This window comes from Miniopterus natalensis, chromosome 2 (genome assembly GCF_054644295.1).
Source record: "Miniopterus natalensis isolate mMinNat1 chromosome 2, mMinNat1.hap1, whole genome shotgun sequence".
Classification (NCBI taxonomy): domain Eukaryota; kingdom Metazoa; phylum Chordata; class Mammalia; order Chiroptera; family Miniopteridae; genus Miniopterus; species Miniopterus natalensis.
In genome coordinates this window covers 74,281,836-74,295,080 of record NC_142082.1, presented here as the reverse complement: position 1 = coordinate 74,295,080, position 13,245 = coordinate 74,281,836, and the positions used below count along the sequence as shown (strand labels likewise).

The window sequence follows — 13,245 nt, the reverse complement described above, 5'->3', positions numbered from 1 at the left end:
AGCTAATTTGAAAAGGCTACAGCTCTATGGTTCTGGCACAACTACGGGGACAGTAAAAAGATCAGCGGTAGTAGGGAGGGATGAATAGGTGGAGCAAAAAGGATTTTGAGAGTGCTGTAGTGAAAATACTGTGCGACACGTAAGTGAATGCATGTCATTAGGCTCTTGTCCAGTCCCGTATAGTGCACAGCACCAGGCGTGAGCCCTAGGGGCCGCCACGGACTTGGGGTGATTACCATGTGCCAGCCTGAGCGCAGCCCCTTAACAAAGGCCCCCTCTGGCGGGCTGTTGATAATCGGAGAGGTCAGGCAGGCGCGGGGCAGCAAGTGTATGTGAAGCCTTTGCAACTTCTGTTCAATTTGGCAGTCGACCTAAAACTGCTCCAAAAAAATTTTTAAAAAGAAAGAAACAGGCAGAGCAGCACCGAGTTCACCGGCCCCAGCCTCCCGGCCTTTATTTCTGCGCTGCGCTTAGGAAGGCGGGTCACGCTGCTCACGGCACCGGCTGCCGGGCGGAGGCGCCGAAAGGCGGGCAGGTTTTCTGCCGCCCGGTATTCCGTGCCCCCCACTCGGTGCCTCCGTGCGCCCCGGCGGCCTCAGACCCGGGGGGGCTTCTTGGGGTCCTTGTTCTTGGCCGGCATGAAGGCGTAGAGCTCCTCGATGAGCATCTCCATGCGGGCGGTGACCTCGGTCACCGTGTCGATGACCAGCTTCTGCTGCAGCTTCAGCTTGTTGTTCTCCCACAGCGCCTTGTTCTCCTCCTGGAAGAGCCGGTGCTCCTCGCGCAGCGCGTGCAGGGCCCTGTTCTCCTCCTGCAGGAGCCGGTTCTCCTCGCGGAGGACCTGCAGGCTCTGGTTCTCCTCCCGCAGGGCCTGCAGCGCCTGGTTCATCTCCCGCAGCAGCTCCAGGGGCTGGCTGCCGTCCGCCAGGCCCGGGCCCGCCTTGCTCTCCTCGTCCCGCGAGGACCCCGCCAGGTTGTTGACCATCTCGCGCAGGGCGCGCAGCGTCTTGGAGTCCTCCTGCGGGCTCGAGGGCCCCTTGGGCTCCTCGAACGGGGAGAGGCCCGCGCCCGGGTCCGACAGCAGCCCGGGGCCGTGCGGCTCCTCGTGGGGCGAGGGCGCCGGGCTGCCTTCCTCCGCGGGGACCGCCTTCTCCTCCGCCGGGACCCAGTAGGCCTTCCTCTGCTCCAGCAGCTGCTGCAGCGCGCGGTTCTCCTCCCGGAGCAGCTGGAGGGCGCTGTTCTCCCTGCTGCGGTGCACCGGCGGGGCCGTGTCCTTCTTCGCCGCCTCCTGGGCCGCGCTGTCCTTGCGCAGCAGCGGCGGCGAGGCCCTGCTGTCCTGGCGGCCGGGCGACAGCGGCCGCTCCTCCCAGAAGACCTGCAGGATCTTGTTCTCCTTGCGGAGGCTCCTGTTCTCCTCCCGCAGCGCGCGGTTCTCCTCCCGCAGGCACTTGTTCTCGTCCTGCAGCAGGCACTCCTTGGCCAGCCGCTTGTGGTGCAGCTTGTGGTGGAAGGAGGCCGAGGGAGAGAAGTAGGGCGACTGCAGGCGGCAGTTCTCGTTCACCCACCGCCCGTCCTGAAACACGAACATCTCGTCGCTGAGCTGCACGCGGGGAGGGTTGTAGTCCAGCTCGAGGTCCGCCTGGGAGGTGGGGCGCTCCATGGGGTCCAGCGGCACGGAGGAGAAGCGGTTGAGCGGGTAGGAGTGCTGGCTGACCACCCTGCGGCTCAGCCGGGGCAGGGCGGCCTGCCGGGCGCAGCGCGGGCTGGAGTACAAGTTGTGGAGCCTCAGGAAGGGCTCGGCCGTGCCCCTCTGTGGGAGAGAACGGGGAAGCCCGGAGTTAGCGAAGGAGCCGACACCCCCAAGGCTGGCCGACGAGGCGACGCCGGACACCCCACAGCGCACCCGGGCCTGGCCGCAGTAGGCGCTTTTGCACATGGCCTCTTGGGGCCGCCCAAGGAAATGCAGTTCACCCTCATTGCTCCCCGCAGTTCTGTTCTATAAACTGCGAGAACACGAATTCGTGGCTACTGACCCGTGGCTGCCTGGAGAAATATAAGGTTAGGTTCCTGCCAGCCACTGGTCATGTTTTCATCAACCATTCAATGCATAACCTTTGTAGGTCTGTTGAAAGACACCTTATTTAATATGTACAGTCGATTCATTAACACCCAACTCAGCACTCAGGCCTGAGCAAAGTTTATCTGACGCACCGCCTTGTGCTCAGGAAGGCCGCACAGCGCTTCAGCGTTAGGCCTGAGGGCGATTTTAGACAGTGAAACCACCAACAGAAAGCACGGAGATTTGAAAAACCTGATACTAAATAAACTGGGAAATAAATACTATTTTACAGTGTAAGAGCTGAAACAAGAAGGCTCAAGTGAGGATGTTTGCATCAGGTAACTCAAATGTTTGTCACTCTGCATGTCAGTGAATGACCACAGAAGCACCAAGAGTTCTGATTTGGGGGTTATGAACAAATTTTAGTGAAAAAAATTAGGCGAATTTATAAATATGGAATTCATCAACAATGAGAATTATGGTTCTGTCACTGATGCGCAGGGAAACTGAAGGGCTCTCACCCTCTCTGAGACCCAGCTTACTCACTAGGAGCAAAGAGGTTGTCTAATTCCATGATCTTTAATTCAGCACCTTCCAACACTGAAAGCCAGTGAGATGTGCCTGCAAAGTGGAAACAAGAACATGCGCCCTGCTGAGTTCACAACACTTTGTGAGGATTGAATGAAATAATGAATGTAAGAGTGAATTTAAAACTGCCAAGTGCTGTAGGAATGTAAGGTACTGTTATCAAGAAAAGTAGGCATCACTAATGGAAGAATTCTGAGATGTATTCAAAAAAGTGGTCAACAGGTGGAATGCATTCTAGAGAAGAGGCAACAACTGCAGCAATAAATTTAAGATCATGGTATTTACTTCTGAATACAACGAAAGCATTTCATCCAAGTACATCGCAGTGCTCTCCAAATATAAATTCCTTATTTCTTAGGTTATTTTCACAACTTTATAGACAGAGAAGATAGAAGAAAACAAGTCAGGTCATATACTATATTTATATAATATATATTTGTATATCTCTGCACATATGCTGTGTGTGTGTGTGTGTGTGTATAGAGAGACATATAATTTGCAGTTATAAAGTTGATTAGAATTCTTTAAGACTCAAAGAGCTAGATAAATTAAAGGCACAGTTCTATGCCATTAACTTTGCAATAAGCACATGTCATTAACTTTGTAAGGATGTGCTTACTCTTCCAGATAGCAAAGGTGTGAGGGCATTGTGTAATCAGAACCTTATTTGCTTTAATTTTTAAAAACTATTATCTTTATTGATTTCAGAGAGTGGAAGGGAGAGGGAGAGAGAAAGATAGAAACGTCAATGATGAGAGAGTCACTGATCAGCTGCCTCCTGCACACCCCCAACTGGGGCTCGAGCCCGCAACCTGGGCATGTGACCTGACTGGGAATCAAACTGTGATCTCCTGGATCCTAGGTTGATGCTCAACTGCTGAGCCACACCTTGCTGGGCAGAACCTTATTTGCTTTAAATAAACCCAGCCTCCATGGTTTTTATATTTCTCAATTGGGAAAGCATGTTGGCTCTTGTGGCTGAACCTATGATCAGAATGAACATCAATGTGGATAGTCCACACCATGTCCTTGTAAATTTAAGGTCCTTTGATCTAAATTTCTGGAAAGATTAGCCAAGGTCGATAAGGAGGAAAATTGGAGAGGTCCTCTCCATTTGCAAACTATAGCCAATGCAGGGCTCCATCTCAGCTGCATTTTACTCTAGATGAGATTATTATGGAAAATGTGGTTTTAGTCAACGATGCATATCCCAATCTTGAGAAGAAAAGGGAAGAAGGAAACAAATATTGAGCCTCGATTTTGTGCTAGGCCCTGAGCTGAGCATTCTACGTGCCAAATTACCTCACAACACTGAATAAGTGAGGCATTATTATTATTCCCATTTTACAGATGGAAAAACTGAAACTCAGAAAAATTAAATAAGCAGCATCACTTCACTTACTAAGTCACAAACACAGTTCTGGCTCCCTGAACTTACATGTGTGAAGAACACAGATGGGAGATCGCCATGGATTTATAAAAGGATCTGCAGTACTTTTTCCTTACCTTTTTATTATGAAAAATTTCAAACATATATAAAGAGAGTAAACTAATAATTATTAGATGAGTACCTTATTTCATGTACCCATCACCTAGCTTCAGCAATATCAAATTGAGGCTGTAATTGTTTCATGTATCTCATCGCCCAATTCCACAACCACTCTCTTGCCACTGGGTTGTTTTAAAGCAAAGTGTAGACACTGTCTCATTTTATCCATAAATACATCAATGTGTATCTTCTAAACAAACCATAATACCATTATCATCTTTTAAAATTTAACAATGATTTCTTAATATCAGCAAATACTGAGTCAGTGTTCAGATTGCCCCAATTGTCTCATTTCTTTTTTAGGATTGTTTGGTTTCGATCAGAGAGATAGTTTTCTTAATCCAAATGAACATCCTAAGAGGAATCTGTAACATTCAGAGAATCTGTGATGCCTTTAAATCATCCTATTCCCCTGCCATTATTCTATATTCACTTTCTGAAATTTCAGATGGATTTACGTCTGTCCCCTCAATAGAAATGCACTAAATAAAAACTTAACATATAGTGGTGGATCTCTAGCTATAGACAATCTGGGTATCTGGGTCCTTGTCTTTATGCATGCCATCAGGGGCCTTGGTCACATCCTCTTACCTTCTAACCTTGGTTTCCATTTCTGTATAAAGAAGGGTCAGTGGCATTACCTCTAAATGCCCTCTTAGTCAAACTTGCTCTGGCTCCACAGATCCATATTTGTAAATGGGTACCACTATGCCCCTAGCAGAACTCTTTTACCACCCTAGTCGACATCCTGTCCCCTCCCTTAAATGATCAACATTTCCCAACCAGACCCTGTTGCCTTCTCTGTCCCATGCCCACCACTCCTGATCCAGAAAATGTTGATGTGCTAATAGGTTCCTTTACTAATAGGTTCCAGGAAACCAAATTCTCCGCTTACAACTGAGTCCTAACATCTTTCTTCCTATCCTCAGACAGAACGAAGAAAGTATGGATGAAAAGGGGTTACATGCTAACCTGACTAGCTAAGGGAAGGCCTGCGTGGCGGCCTTGCAAACTCAGAGGCCTAAAATAGCCACAAAGGATGGTCTGAAATTAATTTTTTTCAACTAAAAGCAGTTTATAGTGGGTAGTCATGTCCTAGGCCAGTATCTTTCTAACAAAGGTCAATCTTTACCTTAACCGAGCCTGAATATTTTCTTTTTGCGTCTATGATAAAATATCTTTGGAATGTCAAAGTAATTTTCCTCTTCTGGACCCCTCAAAGCACGGACACAGCTCTGCGGAGGCCACTGGGTTGTTTTTAAGCCAAGTGCAAACGTTGTCTCATTTTATCCATAAATACTTCAGTGTGTATCTTTGTGAGGGAACCACAAATCCCCTCATTGTTACTGAGTTAATTGTTGACTGCTAACTATTCTACACCCACCTAAGTCAAAGAAGTGTATGTCTATCATTTCACTTTTTACTCAATCTCAGGGGTTTCCCCTGCTTTGCTTTCTTCCCCATCCCTAATCTATCACCAATAGATTTCATGTAACCCACTTACATGTCCTCTTTTTATTGTAATGTATAAAATAAGGTGCAAAACTGTCATCCCCAGAGCATTATCTCAATCCATTGGGATTCTGCTTCCCCGCATTTGTCAATAGTTTGGCTCAAATAAACTCACAAAAATTCTTCATGGGTTTGAATGTTTCTTACATTAACACAAGAGATCATATCCAGTGTTGACTCATGGCCTAGTCTCTTGAACACAAAAACATCTTCACCTTAGCCTCATCTACCCAAGATGCTAAAGTAAAGCAGCACCTTTTCTGTTTCTGGAAGTGAGGAGATACAAATATACAAGCATTTCAGATAGGCCAAGAGTCCTCATTGAACTTTGGGTAAATATTATGCCAAGAAGAATTCTTTCTTTCCTATGGTATTTCCCCAATTGCAATCAGACCAGCTGGACTTAGTCCTCAAGTGAAAGCTCTTTCCTGGCCTTGTGAAAACTCCTCACCCTGATCTAGTCCCACTCTGAATGTTCTTGCACCAATTCTCCCTCCACATTTATGTTAATGAATCAACTAACATTAATTTAGCATCTGGTCTCAGGCCCTGTCCCCAGGGAACTTCCAGTGAACTTAAAAAGTCAGTTATTAGCACCAATTATTTCTTGGTGCAAATGAGAGAGGTCAAAGTGCCACAAGTATTAATGCAGCACCAAGGTATGGGGGCCTGGGGACTGGACATCATAACACCTGAAGAATCTTGGCTCTGTACTGTATGAGTGCACAACCTTTTAAAATCATTTAATTCCTGTGCTTACATTTCCATATATAGAATATGTGGATGCTAACATGATTCAGAGTCACCCCATGTTCGTGCAGGTTGTACAATGGTGAGCTCTAGAGGGTGCTATTTACAACTGTTGTTGCAGTGCACATGTACAAGCATCCACAGCAACCTTACTAACATCTATCTGCCCTATTTCAGAGTTTGTTGTAGAGTTCAAAAATGAAAAAATAAAGTGTGATATTTTCTTTGTTTATAGAGAGCTACAGATATGCAAGGATGTACTTCACTTCAGAAGAGAAGTTGCTTAGCATTTCCTTAGAGAAAGATTTATAGAACAAGAAACAGAAAATAACACTTTCTGATGACTACTATGTGACAATATGCAAATTGATTTCCACATTCATATGTAATGTCTCATCAAAAAGGGCCACCATGGTTCTACCTGAAATCACAAAGCCAACCAGGGGGCAAAGCCAGGGTTTAAAACTAGAATGTCTGACTCCAAACTGCATGCTCCTTCTAGCTCTTCACAAAAGCCAGGTGCTTTATTTTGCATCTGTTAATATCATTACTTTGCAGTGGTTCTCTTACGTTCTGTCCCATATTCTCCCCTGATGAATAGATTGCAATTCTCTAAGATAGTGACCTGTCCCTTATTTTTTTGACATTCCTAGTCCTGGAAATTAGAACAGCACATTTCATATACAGTGGAGGCATACTGAGTCCTTGCTAATGAACTAATCAACCAAAATGCACTGAGAGGAAAGGAGCAGATATTGGTTGAAATATGTGAAACTGTTAACATTGTACCATTCTGGCCTACAAAAGTGGTGATTTTGTTTGTTTTAATATACTTAGTGTATTTGATAAAGCTATGTCCTCATTTCAATTCATATTTTTAAACTGCAGAGCTGTTTCTGCGTGATATGAAGGGTATAACAGTGGGTGTCTCCTCATGTGAATTTCACAAAACTGTAGGTTTATCTATGTAGCCCTTAAAGCAGGGGTGGGGAACGTCCAGCCCTCAGGCTGTATACAGCCCAAGAAATCATTTGGTCTGGCCCTGCCAAGGCAGCCACAGGAGGGACTCAAAATTCAATAAATCTAGGAGCTTTTTTCATAGCTAATTTTTAAGTTAATAATTTTGTGTGGCCTGTGAATGATGATATAAATATCCAAATGGCCCTTGGCAGGAAAAAGGTTCCCCACCCTTGCCTTAAAGGAAGCTGCCCCCTGAATATAAATGCCCCAGGCAGGCTGGTTGTCCATGTCACTGTCTTGAACCTATAATCCAAAGGATGCAGAGGCCTCAAATTCTCAGTAACTTTGGGCTCAAATGTCCCATATCTTTGTGTGCTCTTCAGAAAGTCACTTAGCTGCTCTGACTGTCACCTCTAAAATGAACCTAAATGTAGCTGCTCTGCCTATTATTTCCTGAGGTTGTTGTGAGAGGCCAAGAAAGTGGGAGGCAAGCTATCATAAAGACCAGATGGCCAGTTCCACTGGCAAAGCTTAAAAAAATATCCCTGGCCTGTAGCAAATGCTGAATTATAGTTCTTTACAAAAGGGCTTTCCAAAAAGTGAGCATCTGAGCTAAGCAAATATGTGAGGTTTGAAGCCAGCTCCTTCTCAGTAGGCCACCTTGACCAGTGGTCTCCTGGGGTTAGTTTTATGAATTATATTAATCTGTCCTTGACGTCCTTGAGACCTAACAAAAAATATGGGCCAACAAAAAGCCCCTGGAACACCCCTGAAAGTTCTCCTGAGACTGGGAGGCCTAGTCTATGGCAACAGGTCTAAGTTCCCAGAGTACATGGCCCAAGTTTCCCATGAAGGAAAGAGTGTCTCCTCCCTAATCTGTGGGAAATGCTCTCACATATGGACATATGCAGTAGGAGGGAAAGGAAAAGATTGGGTTCTTCATGGAAGAATAGGATATGAGAATAGATGTGAGAGAAATACAATTGGCTATGATGTTCATGATGCCTTACCATCAGGCCTTATTAGGAAGGTGACCAAGAGACCCTGCCCTCAAGAGAATGTGCTCACAATTGTGACCTAAGATGCATTAATTCTGGGGATTCAGGAAGAGCCCTGGGCGCAAACATATCCCTCACAGATGCTTGAATCTCACTTATGGGTTGGAGTTCTTCCTTAACATCAGGCCTGGCCCTCTCCTTGTCATCTCCTTTTTAAATACAAGTGGTCCTGGAAGGAAAATGCTTGAAATCACCAACAATTGAGTGCCTTTGTCAGATCACCAGCCTCCTAGCAAGTGGAGAGAATGGAGGAAGACTGGTCAATGGCTGTAGGAGAAAGGGGCCAAAGGGGAGGTGATAAGACCAAAGTCTCTTACTGATCCTATGAAGTTTTAAAGAAACAAGACTCTCTGAGAGGGACCTTTTGGGGTGGAGATCTTAGGATTGGTGGCCTCTCATCTAATGGGTTTGGGGACAGGACTAGACAGCCACTAGCCAGGCTTGCCTAACACTCTGAAGCTCTCTCCACTTCCAGAGAAGTGTGGCTACCACAAACCAGGAGAGATGTCCAAAGCCTGGTAGATTCCAAGACTGTGGACTAAGTTTTTTAAACACCTACTTTGCCAACAGTACTGAGGGTTACAGTTAAAGGACACTCAGCCATCTGAGGTACTTTTCAGGCATGGGAGGCTGGGAGGCCCAGGATGCTAGAAGGAAGAGCCATATATGCTACTAATTTTCAGACGAGGTGACAAGGCTGAGGCTCATTACCGTATTTTTAAATTAACTCAGCTCCTTATACCATGATAAAGTCAATATTGATATTACTAAATGCAAACAGGTTAGAGAATAATTCACAGGTGAATGTAATTGATTTTGATAGAATTATAACATTAACAGCAAAGCGGATAAATATGTCATCACGTATGATAGTTTCAGCTAATTGTTTAACACAGAATCTCATGAAATCTCTCTTCAACAGTTCATTCAAATTGGCAGAGATGTGGGTATCGTCAAAAGACTCCATAACTTCCAAAGAACAGGCCCAAAAAATGGCATTGAGCAACGGCAAGTGGGGAGATGAAGGGGGGGCTGGAGGGTGCTTTTAGAGCTCATTCTGATCTGGCATAGATCCTTCATTAATGATCTAGCAGTAGGCAACACCTTCGTGGAGTTCACAGGTAGTGAGTGCTCAATTGGGGAAACACGAATGCCTGTGAGAACTGAATCGTTATGTACAAAAGGAACCTGGAGGTCCACTAGCTTGGGCAGGAAATAACCTTTATGGATTGCAAGTTAATGTGCTGATGGGAAATAGGTGAGAAAACACAAATATTTAATGTGAGGAAGAAAAACTGGAAATCAGTAAGACCTGGAGAGACCTAAGTGTGATAACAAATAGTGAATCATAAGCATTTGCAATGTAATTGAGAAGTCCAAATGCCCAGCATGATTGGGAGCTGAGGGGCCAGAAGCACTCTCTGGAGACACAGAGCTGCTGATGCAGTTCCCTTCTAAAGTGAATGGACTCCATTCCAGAATAAAGCAGCATGTGGCAGACACAGTATGTACAAGGTGCTCAGGGGCAAACAGTTAAGATGGGGGAAGAGGAAGCACTTTCTATAAAAGCAAGAGAAAAAGCAGAGGGCTAAGACATGGCCTGGCCCAGCCAGGTGGCATATGCCCAGCTTGTGGTATAGCAGAGAGAGTGGGAGTTAACCTGGGTTCAAGCTCCTAACTCCAGCTCTGCTATTACTAGTAGGGTTCCTGGGATTCCCAATTCCTGCATCTATACAACCTCTGCCTCACACTCATGGCTCAGTGCCCAACACATGATCAAATCAGTGCTCATTCGATAGTTCCCCCTCCCCTTGTTAACCACATCAACCCTTCCTCCCAAGCCGTGCACCATCTCTTTGGAGGAGGTCCAGCGAGTTCCTCAGCCCCTCTCACAGCCCTGGTGGTAGCACAGTTCAGATAATCTAAACTTATAGACACCCACACCCTTCCCCCAGTGCACCAGCCTAGAGCATCCTGGCAGGTGTCTGAAACCTGGTGCATGACTTATGTTCCCATGGCAGGTGTATCCATGAGGCCACATCTGCCCATGAGGGGCACACATGCCCGGGCAGCAGATATCCTACCACCCCATGCCCTCCATGCGCTCCCTGCAGCAGCAGCAGCAGGTCCTACAGCACAGGAGGTGGGTGGCCCCAGAACAAGCCCGAGCCTGTTTAAAACACGCTCCAGTTCTGTTATGCTAGGCAGGGAGTGTTATGCTAGGTTGAAGACTTTCCTATCTCCCTATCACATGATCACTATTTCAAACCCTATTCTGGCCCCCACCCCAAATCCCATCCTCAGGTTGGCACACTCTGCCTGTCTGTCCCTTAGCAAAACAAACTGATTTATATGGACTGTGAACAAACAAAAGGAGCAACACACACTCAGGAGAGTAGTGGCCAGCAGAACTGCATGTGTAGCTCATGTGGAAAGAATCCGACCTAAAACAAGGTTCCTACAGTTGTAGGAGCTCTGTGGGCAAGCCATCCAGTCTAATGATCAGGAGGAAGTTGCTTATGTTCTAACCTTCATGAGCTGAAATGGAGAAGTAGCTGTTCATTACAAAGTTATAGGATAATGTGAAAACAAATAGCCAGAATGTTTCTTTGTCCCATATCTTTTCCTCCTGCTGAACATACTTGCCTAGATTGTTACAATTACCTTCACCTACAGAAATAATGCTGAAGGTTTTCTTTCTCATCTTGTTCTTCTGAAAACATGTAATGCTGATAATCAATACTGTCCCTACACATCCCTGGACAGAGGTTTCAGATAGTTACCTCTGCATTGGACTCCTCCACCCTACATTTCAGCCCCTCTGGTTGCATTGTCATGGTCTTCCAGCAGGGCCTTAGGGGACTCTGGAGAAGTAAGGCTGCCCCCTTTGTGACATAGCAGCAGTAGACACAATCCAATCAGGAGAACCCCACCAAGGAAACGGCTGCTTAGCCTTTGTTCTGAACCCCGTGTGCCCTCCCCCTTACACTCTGTCTTTGGTGAACAACAGGCCTTAATTCTCTTGATGCCTCCAAATGACCCTGTACCCCTTGGTGTATGTACTAGGTTTTCTTCTCATGGATTCAGTTACATGCATTTGATTGCAAGCCCCAGTTTTAATTCTCCTCCAGAAATCCAGAGTGGTGGCACAAGTACCAAAAGACATAATTTTGAGGAGATTAGCTTATTTTAGAGTGTCATGTGTTAGGGCTAGAAGGTCTCACCAGATCACCTAACCCACCCTCTTCATTCAAGGGATGAAGATCCCAGGACCCACAGTGGCTATGTGGCTCCCCCTATGCACACAGCTGGTTAGAGCTGACCCACAACTAAAATCAAGGTCCTGACTACTTTGCTTGTTCTGTAACATCTTGCTAGGGTTTTGAAAGAGGATGGTTATTCTGGCTAAAGCTGATAGTTTACATCCTTCTGTGATTATCCATACCTGAGGTAGAACCACATTGATTGGAATTTCTAGGCTTTCAGGTCTGGTATCTCTTTTTCTTGCAAAATGTGGCCTCGAGTGCTGTGAAAAAGAGAAAATAAGATGTCTGCTTCCCTGCCCATCATCAGGACCTCAATTACTCATCTGTAAAACAGAGGATTTCTACTCACTTATCTCCTCTGGTAAATTGTGAACATTATGAAAAACAGTTTGAAAGAATCTGAAGATGATATCTGATCATGGGTTTTATCAAACTCTGAACAGAAATTAAGCTAGGCATTATAGCTGGTGTCCAAGCCTTCCAAGAGCCTTTGGAGCAGAGATACCTATACTTACTACCTTTTCTAAGATTATTATTTGTATCTCAAGTAAAAAGCCATACCAACGTTAGGTGCCAGGTATAAGTCCTATGCAGAAGTTGGTCACCAAAACACTCAGAACATTCCAGAGGTGACATCACAAAACAATATAGTGCTTTTCAGGGCTCATGGTCTCTCTCTGATCACCTCAGGCAGGAATGAGGCACCTGGCAGTCAGGAAAAGCTTATCCTGGTGTGTCCACATGGCTGGTCAGGGCCAGTGTGACACACAATAGCCCTAACACTGGCCCCCTGTTTGGTCATTCACATCCCTCCTGCTAGGCTGGCCTGAGATCCCTAGAGGTGGCATCATCTGCTTGGAGATGGATCACTCAAGAATGAAGAAACCCAAGCTGAACTCTTCCCAGACTGAGAAGATATGAAATGCTGTATGAGCATTTCATATCTTTGGCACCAACCAATTCTCTGACACTAGCTGGACATCCTGAAATTCAATTCAGTTCTAACACAACCTACCTGGAGTTGGAATAAGGCCCCAAAGTTAAAGGCTCATCCCCAATTCAGATGCCAGTCATAAGTCTGGGGGACCAGTGTTTCTAATGGGCTATATCAGGGATTCCCACAACCCCCTCCTTAGGTTTGATAATTTGATAGAACAGCTCACAGAACTAAAAACACACACAAACACTTTATAATTATTGTTTTATTATAAAAGATGCAGTTCAGAAATAACCAAGTGGAAGAGTTGCTTAAGACAAGATATGAAGAAAGAGAGATGCAAAGCTTCCATGCTTTACTGGCATGTCAGCCTCCCAGCATCTCCATGTGTTCACCAATCCAGAAGTTCTCCAAACCCTATTGTTTAGGGGTTTCTCTGGAGGTTTCACTACAGGGTCATGATTGATTAAATCATTGGCCCTTGGTGATCAAAAATTTCCAGCCCACTCCCATCCCTTTTTCCAGAGGTGGAGGGGAGGGGGCTAAAAGTACTAACTCTCTAACCA

At 45.7% G+C, this 13,245-nt stretch overlaps 1 protein-coding gene across 3 annotated transcripts; it reads right to left on the bottom strand.

Annotated features, from left to right (window-relative positions):
• Window positions 1-595: 595 nt before the first annotated feature.
• CBY2 (chibby family member 2) lies at window positions 596-12,378 on the bottom strand. 3 transcript variants are annotated; one of them, XM_016205388.2, is made up of 3 exons: window positions 12,304-12,378; window positions 11,922-12,002; window positions 596-1,810 (listed from the first exon to the last, which is right to left on the bottom strand). In XM_016205388.2, exons 1-3 carry the CDS (start codon window positions 12,376-12,378, stop codon window positions 596-598), a joined length of 1,371 nt encoding a protein of 456 aa, XP_016060874.2. The 3 variants fall into 3 exon arrangements, with proteins under 3 accessions (XP_016060874.2, XP_016060875.2, XP_016060876.2); XM_016205389.2 differs by lacking the exon at window positions 11,922-12,002; XM_016205390.2 differs by lacking the exons at window positions 11,922-12,002; window positions 12,304-12,378 and adding an exon at window positions 11,260-11,307.
• Between the last annotated feature and the right edge of the window lie 867 nt (window positions 12,379-13,245).